The sequence below is a fragment of the Sander lucioperca genome, chromosome 19, assembly GCF_008315115.2.
Source record: "Sander lucioperca isolate FBNREF2018 chromosome 19, SLUC_FBN_1.2, whole genome shotgun sequence".
NCBI lineage: Eukaryota > Metazoa > Chordata > Actinopteri > Perciformes > Percidae > Sander > Sander lucioperca.
In genome coordinates, this window is record NC_050191.1 from 24,271,237 (window position 1) to 24,287,045 (window position 15,809).

At 42.4% G+C, this 15,809-nt stretch overlaps 1 protein-coding gene across 3 annotated transcripts in view; it reads left to right on the top strand.

Annotated features, from left to right (window-relative positions):
- LOC116057944 (bromo adjacent homology domain-containing 1 protein) overlaps positions 1-10,520 on the top strand; it is a 28,256-nt gene extending 17,736 nt beyond the window's left edge. For 2 of the 3 annotated variants that reach the window (XM_031310527.2, XM_031310528.2), the window contains exons 2-7: positions 2,935-4,719; positions 5,544-5,902; positions 6,208-6,367; positions 6,533-6,612; positions 7,741-7,832; positions 8,192-10,519. In XM_031310527.2, coding sequence (XP_031166387.1) covers positions 2,955-4,719; positions 5,544-5,902; positions 6,208-6,367; positions 6,533-6,612; positions 7,741-7,832; positions 8,192-8,381 — 2,646 coding nt within the window. In that variant the 5' untranslated portion in view covers positions 2,935-2,954 and the 3' untranslated portion in view covers positions 8,382-10,519. Of the gene's footprint in view, positions 1-2,934; positions 4,720-5,543; positions 5,903-6,207; positions 6,368-6,532; positions 6,613-7,740; positions 7,833-8,191 lie in introns of all 3 variants that reach the window. The other variant, XM_031310526.2, reaches the window with a different exon arrangement.
- The last annotated feature ends 5,289 nt before the right edge of the window (positions 10,521-15,809 follow it).

The window sequence follows — 15,809 nt, forward strand, 5'->3', positions numbered from 1 at the left end:
GACAAGAAGGTCATGTGAGTTGGTAAAAAAATAAAAAACTTTACTCAGTTTACAAAAGGAAAGTTGAATGTTGGAAAATGTATTTGCTGTAGGGAGTTTTTCTTTGTGGTGTGGATTCTACTGTGTGTACAGTTTTTAATTGCAAGTTTACCCATCTTATTAGGCAGACAATAACTCTTTGGACCTTTTAGACATTGAGTTTCAACAATAATCTCTCCTGGTTTAAATAGGCATATAGCTGGCTTGTTTATGTGTCTTATTTTCCTTAGTTCAGCTTATTATTGTATTGTATTGTATCAAGGCCCTTTTTAACATTTTCCTTTCAGACTAAACATTTCAGACTAAACAATTGGCTTTAACAAGCTGTTATTTGCATGCTGTGCACACTAGGTGATAAGGCAGTGAATGAATGACAGAGTGCATGAGTTTCTTCTATGCTACATAAACACACACACAAACCCGTTATAATGAGAGGATCACCAACGGGCATACAATGGCTGAGAGCTCGCCATATGATCAGATCAGTTCAGTCTGATCACAAAACCATTCCGCTGAACTGATTCTTTATGTATTGCATCAGAGGCTGTCGTCGTGTTTGTATCTAAACTGCAAGGCTTATGTAAGACAGTCGATATCTTTGTTGTGCTCGTGTCTCGTTTGGTTCTTGCTTGCTTTCATTTTCTTTGTGCCTCAGTGCTTCCCACACCACAAAAGCCCTTCCAGTGTTGTCTAGTTTTAAGTCATAACAATAGAAACATGTTTGAAGTAATGTTACTGGCAAGGGCTGACTGGCCATCTGGCATACCGGGCACTTTCACGGTGGGCCGACGTGCTTTTTGGGCCAACCACCGACAATATATTTGTATTTTTTATTTTTACATTTTTTATTTTTTTGTCCGGCCCATGAACCGGCCCATAAAAGTGCTAGGCCTAGATCGGCGGCCCATTGTTTTTTCAATTGACACTGGGCTGCTGGCCCAAAACACTTTAGTCAAAAATATCACATATGCTAGATTTTTTTTTTTCTGACAGATGCGGCCAATGAAACTCGTAGCTCAGCAGCCCATTGGTTGTTTTCTTAATTGACACTGGACTGGCCCAATCATATCTTTAAACAGCACCCTCTTTGGGATTTCTGCCTGCATGCAGTTTCAGTGTGCATCTGCCAGGCTATAATAGTGATAGAGATCATGGAGAAGAAACGCAAAGGAGGTGCAGAGAAGCTGTGTGAGAAAAAGAAACCGGTCCTTCAGGCAGACGCTGCCAAATGTGTCAAATTGACAGATATGTTTTCGGCAGTAGCAGGACCTTCATCAGCTCCCGTGGCTGATGATAGTGGTGTCGGTGTCGGCGGCAGTGGCATGCACAGTGAGGAGGAGACTCAGGAGGAGAGGGACAGAGATGAGGGAGTGAGGGTAGAACCTGCAGTAAGCACAACTCCCCTTAAAACACTTTGCCCCTTGATAAAACTGAGTAAAAACTCAGTAACGCGAGTTACAACTCATTTTAACCCGACATTTAGTGGTGTTTGTTTTTTTAAGAATTCACCAACACCGCTAAAAATTTCGGCACATTGAAAAAAATGTATTATTTCCTGTTGCTGTATTCGGTGGTTGAAATGACTGCAGAGACAGATACATTTGCGACATGGACATTATTTCCAGGAGTTTTTTATGCTGCGTTGAAGGGAGCTGTCCTGTCACTGTTCCCGTGGTCAGAGCCAGAACCAGAGACGGTAGGCTAAGGACATCTGTGTCCCGTCACTGTTCCCATGGTCAGAGCCAGAACCAGAGACGGTAGGCTAAGGACATCTGTGTCCCGTCACTGTTCCCATGGTCAGAGCCAGTACCAGAGACGGTAGGCTAAGGACATCTGTGTTCTGTCAGTGCCGACAGCAATGTGCCCGAGCACCTGACAGATAACAACATGTCGGGAATTTAATGTTTAGTCTTGCTACACGTAATATCATTACATTTTATCATCGGTGGAAAGTAACTATACTACCGTAGGCCACTTCGATTCAATTGTAAGGTTACTTAATAGGCTACTATTCAGTCAGAGTCAGAGTCAAGTAGGCTATTGTACGATTTACTTAACTATTTATTTTATAGCTTTAGTTACTTTGCAGATTCAGATTAATAATACAAAATAACATTAATAAATTATGATGTATATAGTGGATAAAGAGGAGACTTTATTGATCCGGTGGTGAAATTCACAAGCTACCTGCCAAGTCAGACTTCGCTTTTATTTTGGTGAAAGTAACTCAAAAGTAACGCAAAAGTAGTGTAAAGCATTACAATTCAGAGACAGCAATATTGTAATATAACAAATTACTCTCAAATGACAGTAACTAGTAATTAATAATGTAGTACATTTTGGAAGTAACTTGCCCAACACTGATGAGGAGTATACAGTTTTATTGTATTAATAAATGGCACTTTTTTGAAGTATTTAATGTGTCAACTCTCACTGATTCTTGCTTACTCATTACATGGCGTTAGTAGTTTTAAGGAGTAGGAGTTGGTATACATATTTAGGGGAACGCAAGGACAGGTGGTATTTGTGATCTTATGTGGTGGGCCGGTCTGGGCCAAAATGCCAGGTCTGATTCTTGGTCCCAGTCCGTCCCTGGTTACTGGTCCCTACTTTGTCCAAAATGCACCTTTTTACCACTCCGAGTGTCTGCCCTGACCATCAATCCTGTTGTCTTCTGTGTGACAAAAAGAAACAAAAGATATAAATATGTGATGTTATGTTCACCATGTTAGGGCTGAACCAGCTCTCTGTGGGTCCAATTAATAGCTTTGTTTGTAAGTAACTTGAACTACTGTACAGATCACTGGTTATTCTGTGGATTGTGAACATTGTAAGCACATGGTGAAACTAGGACAAACTTGAGATTTTGACCACTTGTCGGTCTCTTATCTCTAGGCCCCGCGGAGAAGCATGTGATGACTCACGCAAGGCAGAAGAGTTCCCTCAAGCAGAACGACGGCAGCGCTGAGTTGTGGGACAACTGTCCTCTTTGGCCACATGGTGGCACTATGGGCGACGCCTGGCCTGAGCGCTCACTTCGATTCGGGAGGACAAAGAAGATAAGTGAGATCGTCAAACAAAGGAAAGTCATGGCCAAGAGGGTGAATGACAAAAGAGGGAGGACAGAAAAATCAGATCAGAACAGAAAACTTGACCGAAGGCGTGACAAGAAACGGCACAGGAAGTCATATCCTTTGCGCGGTAGGGCTGGGAGTTCAGATGGGGAGGGACTCAGCTGTCACGTCCTCCTTACCCGATTGGAGGAAAGCATCTGTGAACAGGAGAGTTCCAAAGAAAGGGTGCGAAAGGATGCACGCCGACATTTATCTCTCAAACCCAAACCCAAAAAAGGGAAAATCAGTAAAAGGAAAGAGGCTGAGTCATTACCAAAAACCAAATTAAAGTCAAACAGCCCAGGTCACGGTGAGTGTATTCATGTCCCACAACCTCGCAAGCGCAGACTGGCCTCTCTGAATGCTGAGGCAGTGAACAGTCTACTGCTTGAAAGAGCTACTGACCCTCAGGTGGCAGCTAAACAGGCCAGGAGACAGGAAGAGCCCACAAATGGAGGGATATCCCTGGATACAAATCCAACCAGGAGTGGTGTCCCTGGAGGTCTGAAGGCCACACAAGGAAACGTCAGTAAAGCCTCCACGTCTCTCAAACTGTGCCAAAACTCAAAGCGGGTCAAGAAGGCCAAAGCCAACCGAGCAGAGAGCGGGGAGATGAGTCAGGAGAGTCTGGATGCCCCCGCCCCCAGAAGATTGGCTGGACTCAACGCTGCAGCCCTGCTGAAGTTAACCAGTGTGTCTGCTACCAGTAAACAGAGAGTAAAGGCTGCACCCGCAGCTACTATCACATCAGACTGCAAGGCTCCTGCTGCGGTCTCAACCCCGAAACAGCACTCCAGGGTCAACCTCAAACACAAGGGGCAGTCACAAATGCTGAAGGGGAAAAAGGTCCCTCCCCTGCACAGTGGCTGCACGGCCTGCAAGAAGAAGGCAGACTTTGAACCCAAAGTGGAGTGGGAGACTGGCAGCTGCACCCATCGACTGACCAAACCCGGCTACCAGTCCCGCAGCATGCTAGGGTACCCCTTAAAGCAAGTGAAGGAAGAGCAGCTGGAGACCGAACTGAGCCCATACTACTGCTGTCCCCCAGAGGGCTCAGTGGAATACTGCCACAGCCTGGCCTTCTTTCTGGGCCAGCAGCCCTACGGAGAATCGGACGATCAGCCACTTAACTCAGCCATGACCCCCGTGAAGCGCGAGTGCCTCGTAACCTCACCGTCCCTGACACATTCCCACCCGCACACGGCTCTGACCCTCAGCCCGCACCCTTGCCTCTGCACGGCCGACCACTGCTTCTCCAGCTACTACGTTCATATCGCCCACCCGCCACACACTGGATCAACGTCAGCAAGCCTGGCCTCGCAACCTCTGAACTTTGCCCCCTCCAGTTTGTGCCCTAATCGGATGACCGGCTCCAAGCTGCTGGGTCCACGGGTGTCCCACAGCTCAGGGATGGCCCACCCCGCCTACTGCAACTCGGTGGCTTCGCCGTGTTACAGTGACGCCTGCGGGATCAGTGGCTACACCTACAGAGCCATGCCTCCTGTCACCAGCAGGGGTTGTTCTTTCAGCACAGGATGCACTGGATGCACACACAGCATCAAAACAGGTGAGTGGATAATACTTGAGCTGATTCAAAATCCAGACGGTTACTGAATGAAGTTCACGAAGCAAATAGTCAATATCAGGTTAGACAGCTATCACTGAGACTGTCAAAACAGCCTGGTCATTTAGCGTTTTCAATACGATCTGGAGCAGGTTGAGTATTTTCCCCCACTGATGCCAAGTTCATTATTATGTCACTTCTTTGATTCGTCATCTTAAGCCCTCTTTGTATAGCTGTTATTGTTGAAAGAAACCCATATCCCAATGTTATCAAGGTATTAAAGAGCCCTTTGTTGTTAAATGTTTGCCTCAGGCTAGTTGTGTGGACCAACGTGTGAACATTTCTGTTTTTTTGTTGTCTTCTTTTGTTGGGAAGAGCTTTGAAAGAGTGCACAGCTCGAGGCTCTGACTTAGATATTCCTTGATAAGGAGCTCTCGGCTCATATATGTAATATTTTCCGTAACAATTGTTTTATATATAGTTGGACTGATAAATAAGATAAAAGAAGCAGATTCTTTTTAAGCTGATTAACAGGGAAACCATGCAGTTTGCTAATTTTATGTAACTTTTGCTCAACAGCAGCAACTGCGACATACAGTTTGCTAACATTAGCTACCATTAGCTACTTGTCATACCACACCAAGTAAAGCTGTAGCAGCAAAACACCGGAGTGTATTAAAGTGATCAAAAGTGTGATTTATTGCTTATCATCTGTAAGAGAAAGTTCAAAAGTGACACTGTCTAGCTTTAAGTGCAAAATGGATCTTTTTTGTGTTTTTTTTTTTTTTTTTTTTAGTGTTAACTTTCACCCTTTACTTTTTTTCCAGAGGGTTACTCCTCCTCTCAGGGTGACCACAGCCCCTCCCTTCTGGTTCCCCCATCCCTGCCCATCTCCAGCTGCCCTCTCTCCAGCGTGCCCACCTCCACCCAGACTAAACCCCACCTGCTGACCCCCCTGTCGGGGCGAGACCAACCCCAGGCCCGGTTAAAGCTGGCCACGGAATGCCCACAGAGCAACGAACCCTCCAACGGCTCGCTGTCAATGGGCCGCACACGGCTGCCCCAGAAACAGCCGTCGCCCTTGCCAAGCCTCAGCAGCACCAAACAAAAGAGAGTCAGCCGCAGACGTGCCACCAACGGCTGGCGGCCTGTTGGAATGCCCACGGAGAGGGAGGTCTTTATTGCGGTAGGTTATTTGTGAGTGCGTCTCTGAGTAGGAAAGATGAGCAAGAGATTAGAGAGCTTTTTGTCTGGTTGTCTCTCTAGTGAGGCTTTTTCTCTTGTACTCTACTACCTGATAATACCTGCTAGGAGAAACTGTAGCATCCATGCAGTTGCCTGGCAGACAGAAGAAGAAAAAAAAAATCTCCTCTAGGGGGAAAAGATAATTGTGTTTTGACCACACAGCTTCGTGTGTCAGTTTCCTTTTTGTCTTCATAATGAGAATTATATCTGTCCTTGTCGGTGTGCATGTGTACGTGTCTGTCTCAGGGAGAGGATGAAACGGCCCTGCGGCAGTGTTATGAAGGAGTGGAGAGGGACGGGGAAGTGATACATGTCAGAGACACTGTGCTGCTACGATCGGGCCCCAGGAAGAAATCCCTCCCATATGTTGCCAAGATATCATCGCTGTGGGAGGACCCCAAAACAGGTAAAGGAGATGAGAAGGGAAAATCATGGGTAGATATGGTGTACGGACGAAGGTACATACTGTATGGCCAAGATTGTTTACCTGTACCTGTGTGTGTGTGTGTGTGTGTGTGTGTGTGTGTGTGTGTGTGTGTGTGTGTGTGTGTGTCACAATCTGCCTCCTCAGGAGAGCTGATGATGAGTCTTTTCTGGTACTACCGACCTGAGCACACACAGGGTGGCCGAGATCCCAGCACACACTGTGAGGTGAGGCTCGATTAAATGCAGTGACAGTTTTGCAGGAAAACAGCTACACGCTGAACAAACTGTCCCCTATTAAAAACAAATAACTTTGATGTGAAGATGTGTACGATAAATGGAATGGAGTATTTGACATTCACATCAACCTAAAATGAAAAAAACAAAACAAACATATACATTTTATAGCATTATTTTATTGAACATACAATTATTTAATTAGTACTGTCCCATTGTTTGTGTTCATTATTAATGACTAAGCGAATCACATAAACACATACAGACAAAATGTAAAGCATTAACATAAAACGTGCGAAATAATCCAATGCGTTTTAAAAACTCTGCTCATTGTTATGAAAATGTTTTTTTTCATCCGGCTTTCCATCACAATAACAGATTTTTTAAATGTTACTTTTTATTTCATTCAAGCAGTTTTAAGTGTTGCTTGAGTGTATGAAATAAAAATGACCTGCAATAAACAATTACATTGTGAATAGAAGAAGCTGGACGGAAAACAAGCTGACCTTTAACAATTTATTTGATTATTTAACATTGTGTTGGTTTATTACACATTTTGACTGTCTTGTGCTTTCACATTATAGGCCATACTTTGGTATGATGTGTTTGAATGCGGAAGGAAAGAATTTTGTGATTATCTATTATTCGTTCATCATAAGTAAGCGACAGTGCATAACGAGGTGTCCTGACATACTTGAGAAAATAATGTGGAAGGAGGAGGAGGTGAAGAAGCAGTCACTGCTGATGGAGACATTATTATCACTCCCTCAGCAGCCCTGAAACTGTTGAAAGTTGGGTAGCACTAACCACAATGCCAAATGATGATATCTCTTCCACCTCAGTTTTGCACAAACAAAGGGTACGAGAGGACAGCAATTTCACTGTTAGAAAGTGAAACCCTACTCATGTTTCTATTCACAGCGGATGTCTATGGCATGTGTTATGTAGAGCAGGGTTCGCTGTGTGTGTTGGAAACGCAGAAGCACAGTCCTATTGCACATGAACAATTACAGCCTCCTCTGTGCTCACTTTAGAAAAGTGATATTTCTTCAGCCCTCAGCCAGCACTGTAGGAGACACTTGTGTCGATGTGACATTGTACACCCACTGTTGGTTTCAGAATGAGATTTTCGCCTCTCGGCATCAGGATGAAAATAGTGTGGCCTGCATAGAAGACAGATGCTACGTTCTCCCACTAGCCCAGTACTGTAGGTGAGTACACAAACAAACAGGAATACACTCCGGCATTAAACATTAGAAAAAAGTTTTTTTTTGTTTTTTTTTTATAAAGGTTTGGGTTTTTTTCTTTTCCAATTAACACCTCAGCTTCTGCGATAGGTGGAAGCCTGTTTTTCGGAGTTTTTTAACATCGGTGACACTGCAACTGTTTATGAATCGAGGGAACACAACGAGCATTTGCTTAGACATCATTTACAAATTTCTGTTCAGTTGCTCGTTATTTTCAAATAAAGGCACAGCAGCATGACGATACTATTTGATTTGTGCTTGATTAGTAGATAGTAGGGCTGAGTTTCACCTTTTTGATTCTTTTTTTTAATTCCATTTTTTAGATTTTGTGCCTTGGTGAAGCGGCGTGCCGAAGGCGCCCCACCTGGCAGCGCCAGCATGGTGCCCTGCTGCCCCGACTTCGCCCCCCCTTCCCACCGCTGTGTGCCCACAGACGTCGACCCCGAGCTGGTGTATCTCTGCCGGCACGTCTACGACTTCCGCTTTGGACGCATCCTGAAGAACCTGCAGTAGAGGGTAGAAGAGGCGTCGCACCCATGAATTAATCATAACTTTGCTCCCCCCTCCTAGGAGAGGTGGGGGGGGGGGGGGTGCTGAAGGACTGAACAGCCCTGTCTTTTCTGCTGGGGACGGTCATGATTAGAGGGAAGGGGGACGATGGGGTGGGGCTGGTTTTTGGAGAGGGACAGATGAAGCAAAAAGTGTTGGACACATTATGAAGCACAGATCCCTTTAGCTGACTACAGAGGGGTTCCAATGTGATAGATGCATCCATCTCAGTCAGAGCACCAATATTTCCTGGTTTGGAAGAGCGAGGATGGGAGAATTCATTCATCAGCTTGGATTTTTCCACTTCCACAACTCTCTGAGGTTACATGGAGGCGTGTGTGTGTGTGTGTGTGTGTGTGTGTGTGTGTGTGTGTGTGTGTGTGTGTGTGTGTGTGTGTGTGTGTGTGTGTGTGTGTGTGTGTGTGTGTCTGTACCCCCCCTGCCAGGAATGCTGAACACCAGGCTAAACTGGGCTACTGTCGGGACCGCGTTTCTCCCAAAGCATCTTAGCACAACAATCATGTTTGTTCCATTTGTAAGCCAATGGCTGGGAATGGTCCGGCGCTTAAGGTGCTTCCGGGGGAACACAAGCCTGCACTGTCAGCTCAATGTTAGCGGCGTTCAACCAGCCAGGGTGAAGGTGCAGCTAATGGAGAGTGTTGTCTTATTTCTCCTAATTTTAGTTTGTCTCAGTTGTGTGTGTGTATGTGCGTGTGTGGAAGAGAGAGCAAGTGTTGTCAGTGTGGTTAAAAAATGGATCAATGTGGGTATGTGTGATGTTTTTTTTTTTTTTTTTTTAGGAGGCTTTCAGGCAATCAAACCAAACAAGCAGCTTTAGAAGAAGCGGAGTTCTCTTTTCCCGTTCCTTTCTTTCTGTGTGCCACAGCGCACTGACACTTACAGAAACAGTTTCATCTCGAGTGATGCTTTGCGCAAACTAAAATACTGTACCTAAACGGGGTTTGTGAAAAAGATTTTTTCCTCGCCAAACTCGATTCCAGAGCAGGGCTTTTTGAAACTCTGGTCAGGACACTAAAAATGGCTCTAGTAGTGAAAACACACATTTTCAAACTTTCATCTCAGCCTCAGTCCTGGCTTGAAGAAGCCTTGTTCTAGAGAGCCTCTTCTAACGGTCCAATAGAGAGAGCCCTTACTCAGGAGTTGAGACACTCCTGAGCCCTGTGAAGGTTATCAAAACGAGGGACATCGGTTATTGTTTTCTGTTTGTTTTTCCACATTATTTTTCACCTCAGCTGTTCCCTGTGACTTGCCTTATAACTTGCAGGTAGAGCTTTAGGCAGCTAGTCTCACAACATACTGTACAGCTTGAAAGTGGTAGAACAGGTGTACTGTAATCCCAAGAAAAAAGATTGACTGACTGACAGCTACGACATGGTCTCTGGACAAAATGCACCGGTTCAGGGCTGCAACTAATGATTATTTTCATTATTGTTTAATCTTTTTTTGTCAATGAAGTGTCACAAAATAGTGAAATTGCCCTGTATATTTTCCCACAGCCCAATGTGACTCAAAGATATTCAGTTAACCAACTTGTATGACAAAGAAAAGCATCAAATCCTCACATTTAACAAGCCAGGACCAAGCACATTTTTGGCACTTTTGCTCAAGAAATGACTAAAATGATTATCCGATTACCAAAAATAGTAGCAGATTAATTTTCAGTCGATCAGCTGATCAATCAGTCGACTCAACGTCGCAGCTCTAAACCAGTCAGAAACACAGTGCACTTCTCATGTCATCCTTCTGCTGTGCTCTAGCTGCTCGAGTTGCATCCTGAAACGCAATGTTTCTATTCTACCCGTTCTAATTCTACATCCACACCAATTATTTTCCTCCTCCCTCTCGTCCCCCTGAAGATAAACCAAAGGATGTCACACAAGTCAGAGTCCCCATCTCCTTCCTCGCACTTCTCCTCCTTGTCAGCACATCTTCCCTCGTCCCCTTTATTACAGTATATTGCACTAATCCATTCCTTAATTACAACAAATGTGTTCAACTTTTTTTTTAAGCTAGTAATGTCTTACCTGGGGGAACATACTGTGTATCGTGTGTGTGTGTGTGTGTTTCATAGAGAAGGAAACAGTGATATATATATTAGTGCTGTCAGTTAAACCCATTTTAACGGCGTACATTTTTTATCGCGAGATTAACGTTCTTTTTGGCATAGCAAACTTTGTAGTTTTTTTCACGTGCTGTTGCAACAACTAGTAACGTTAGAAAAACTACAACACCACACTGGAACTAGCTAGACCGGAAACAAAACAACAGGCACGCCACACACACTTGTTTGGGCTTGCGAGCCGGCCAAAGAGTAGTAGGCTAACGTTATGTTTTGAGCAGATGGCGATTAAATATTTTAATCATTTGACAGCACTAAAATATATATATATATATATATATATATATATATATATATTACTAGAGTCATTCCATTTGATTTTTTTAATCAGCTCTGACATACTTATATACACTATGTATGTATGTATGTATGTATCTATCCACACTGTTAATGTGATTTGAAAAAGGCATCTGGATGGAGGCCTGACGCGCTGTGTGGACAAACGTAGCACCATGTTAGACGTGTATTTGGATTGAAGGGGGAGGGTTTGTGGGTGGGAATGCGTGGGAGGGCGTTCAATACTTAATTGAGTCATGGTGGATTTCAGCCACACTCATTCATTGCCTTTTAACCTGCAAGTGTTTTACTGTCGCTCAGAAAGCGAGTAGTGTCGGAGTGTGTGTTCCTTTTATAAAACACAAAGAGTACCCGATTGCTTTCCTACACTGCAAACGCCCTTTTCTTCAACATTGGATAAGCAGTAAAAAAGTTTTTAACACTCTAAAGCCATCTTTAACTTTTTTCTCTATTTGAGCAGCATGACTCCTAACCCAAAACAAAATCAAATCCTGATAATTGGGTTTTGTATTTCTATTAACACCCAGATTCTTCAAAGAGGTAATATATATTCTCCTACTTTACAATTTCTCCTTATTAAGAATATTTTATTATGTCGATTTCCTATGATGGCATATGCAATATATTTTTAGACTTAACTATTTTTGAAAAAAGGAGGGAAAAGGAACTTAACAAATCAAAAAAGAATATGCATTCATTTTTTTTTTTTATTTCAAATTAGTTTGAAGTCATCACAGCATTAATTGAGATTTGACCAAATGAAAGAGGAGAATGAAGGGACTTGATGCCGTCATATGACCTAAGGTTGTAGATAATAGGCAGTGAGAAACTCCCTTCCAGGCCATTTTTAATGAAGTGTACATATCTGAATCCAGGAAGCACCGGGCACTCTTTAAACAAGCAGACAGCCAATGCACAGTGTAGTATTTTTGCAAGATCTGTAATAATTATATTTAAAGTAAGAAAAAAAATATTTAAATGGAGTACACAATACAATATATTAAGATTTCAATTTAACTTATTTGGAAATACTGTGTCTAATTGATTAACTATATCCTGTTTCTTTACACTCCAGGATAGAAATGCTTTCTGTTTATTTGTAACTTATAAGTTTAGAAATTAAATGGTTGAGTGGCGGTTGTTGACAGAGATGTAAATGTTGTTTAGTTGATATCATTTAGTTGTCGGGGGGTGGAGAGCAGACCAAAGCACACCCTGGCAGACAGGGAGAGCAGAAGTGGCTGCGGCTCACTGTCAGATTTGGTTCCCCTTTGAGATACTAAAAGTCAAATCTGACCTGAGACCCGGGGGATAGAGACGACTTCTGGCTCTCCTGCCTAACCTGACTGACCTTAAGTGTGACGTTTGGGAGAATGCCGTGGCAACATGGTCACCTGAGCTGTTATTGATTCGTCCTATTAGGGGAGAGACACACTGTACACCTGAGACAGGACGGGACGTCCTCTGGCCTCCAGGTAGAAAATCTCCTCAGGTCAGTTTCTCTTCTCTAACCCTAGCCCAATATTATAAAGGGTTTTCACTAAGTGTCAGAAATTAGGGACTGTATGAAAATTACAGGGTTATTTTTCTTAAATATTTTGCTCAATTGACGATAGTCTATATTTGTTGGGAGAGCAGGGAGGGTGTTCTTTTTTTTTAACGTATATTCTAAAGTGAAAATATCGCGTTGCTCAAATCGCCATTAACAGAGAGTGGCTGTATTTCCCTACTTTATGTTTATACGTTATTTTAAGATCTTGAAGGGAGTTTATACCGTTTTTTTGGAAGTTACAGGGAGGGTCCAAAGAAAAAAAAACATGGAGGGCCTTGCTTTTTCATAAAATAAAAGACAAGATTTACCTCCCCAACCTAATCATTTCCATACGGTCCCTTTTTTTTTTTTTTTTTTTTTTAAATCATTAGAACGTCAAGGTTTTCCAGTGGGCTGAGAGGAAATGAAAGAATTTCAATATAATAGATGAGTAGGTGAAGTTGAGGATTTGCTGAACAGCTTCTCCCACCATCCAAATCAGCTGGCCACCGTTGCCTTTCTCAGACTTTCTCCCAGATGTGCATTGATGGTGTTTGTCCCCTAGAGGGCAGGAATCCTATGTGTGCGGAACAGTCTCATGGCCACATCCCATTCCTCTCCTTGTTCTCTTTCCTTGCATCCTTATCTTTTGGCTACTGAGAATGATGCAGTAGCATCCTGGAAAAGGAGATGAAGAAAGCTCAGTGAAGGAAGTTGCCATGAGTCATCCTCCCATGTGCTGGCCAGCCCTGCAAAAAAAAAAAAAGCATGGACTAGATTGTATGTTATTATTTATGTGACTTTCCTAGCAGCTTTGCACGGACACAGTTGCATCCTTCGTTGCCATGACAACAAGGTATGGCCAGCACTCGGGAAGAGTCAGTTTCTGTGTACCTATGGGTGTCCACAGTGGCAGGGGTCAAACACTGAGTGACCTGTACTGAGTGTGTTCACTCCATGAGTCAAAAAAACAGAAGCACCTGCCCAACCCATGAGATTCTGCTTTCTGTGTGGTCTGTATTGATGCTTATTGTCAACATATATTTTGATATATTTGGAAAAAACGGGGGATATACAGTAAAAAGTCTAGATATTTTTTTGGAGTAGAGAAGCAATGTGTGTATCAGATTATTGTCACTTTGTCATGCTCTCTGAAAAGCTCTTGGATCTTTTGGAAGAATTATATAACATCCCTACTGATTTAATGTTCCATTGAAAGAATATTTATAAATTTTAAGTCCTTTGTGAAAATTCTGTGTGGATATTTTTTTCTAATTACATTTGACTCCAGTGTACATACAAACATCCCGTGTCTTTCTATGCTATATAACATTATACTGTGTAAAAGGGAAGCTGTTTTCAACGCATGTGATTAATATGAAGTCCATAAAGTTCCTCCAGCAAGCAACTGTTAAGATACTGTACAATCTCCACAGGAGGTCAGCAGTTAGACGGCATGCACAGGTCCGGGTCCACCCATCTTTGACCTTTTCATTGAGGCACCAAATGGCATACAGTACATTGTCGCCTGGTCATTTTACTACAGCAAGAGACCGCTTTCAACCTTCTCCTGTCCTTCTCCCATGTTTGCCTCTCCCAACAGGTCCTCTGTCAGCAGAGTCATTATCTGTCTTTGGCCTTTATCCCTGTCCAGACCTTAGGGCATTAGGAACCAACCACAGGTCCATAGTGTCTGTTACACAGGGATAACAGCAGCCAGAGCAGCCGATTAGTGACTCATAATAAAATAACTAGCTGCACACTTTGAACTCAGAGGCCTCTCAGGTGCAGCAGTCCGCTGTGAGGCTATTGGCTGTTTGGTGGTGTATATGAATATATGAGTCGGTTAAAACCACGTGGCCGGTAAGATTTTATTGTGTTGGCATTCAGGCTCTGGCTGTTCTAATCCTTACATTCCTGTAGAAGTTTTAAAATAACTTAAAAATACATGTAATTGACAGTTTCTTTAGCCTTTTAGCTTATTCAGATTTCGTACAGTATATGTATGTCAGTTTGTTATAAAGTTGTGTACTCTGATTTGAAAACAGCAAGAAATGCTGTGGAACATCCTGGAAGATAAACCCTTTAAATCCAGAGAGAAGCCTTTTTTTCATGAGCACACACTAGTCACACTTATTTACTTTTGTACTTTTACTTGATTCAATTTTTTTTTTACCCCAAATGGTCTTGCTACAACTTATTTCACATTTCATTTGAGTACCAGTATACACTATCCACACTTGTATGTTAGTGCATTCTCATTAGAAAGATAGAAGAAGCTGGATAGATAAATAGAGAGATATAGTGTAGCAGCCAAGTCACACATGAATCGCAAAACAAACATACATAAGGATGACGCAAATTAGAAAATATAAAATAAAAATATACAGTTAAGTAAAGAACTCCATCTTGATGAGAACAAGGACCTATACTCTAAATATAAACTAAATATAATATAAATAAATATAAATATAAACCATGATAGTATATGTACATGGTTAGTGCAAGTTTAGCATACAGTACACTGAATTGCACAGGTGAATAATAAGAAAAATAATAATATAGTAAATGAAGAATGTCGACACACCAGCATGTACAGGTATGTATGCACAGGTACTGTATGTTATATACGGTGATTGATAGTTACAGCTTGAATAATAACAACAATAATGAGCTACATTCACAGGTTTTGAGCCTATTTATACTCCTGCGTCATCCTTTAAATGTGAGTTATATTCTCTGCCACATCTTAATTTATTATTTCCATTACATTTCTCTTCTGTTGTTGTTTATCTAACCAGTTTTTATTACATTGTGTCTTATTTTCTTAAATGGGACCACATATTGTGTCCTGAGATTGCTATATTATTAATAACGTCAACAGCAATCCTATCATGGCAAAAATGATGACTGTAGTTGTAATTCTGGGAAAATCAACAATCGATACATAGACACACGTATATATATGTTCCATGTAAACACAGAGACAAGCATACAGACATAACAGGAACTATGACTGGATGAGAAGACATGAGAAATGTGAAGAGAAGGGAATGAAGAGAAAAACAAGAGAAGTGAGAATGAGAGGAACAGAAACCCCCGCTTCTGTTTTTCTTAAAGTTAACATACAGCATGTCCCATTGACATCAGATCACTGGATATAGACAACCATGCTTTACTATTTTTCATTATGATTTTGTGAGACGTCAGTAAAAAGAAATGTAGTGCAAAGCAATTTTTTTTTTTTTTTTACATTCTGGGGGATGGAGGACTTCCGCTATGTGGCCAGAAAGCTTTGACAGATCAGCAAAGAGAAGCATCTGCTAAAGAAAGAATCAATCCAGCGAATGCAAAATAGACAGAAAGCCAGCTTACACTGGGGGAGACCCGGACACAATCGCCTAACTGGCTTTTCATCTGCTCC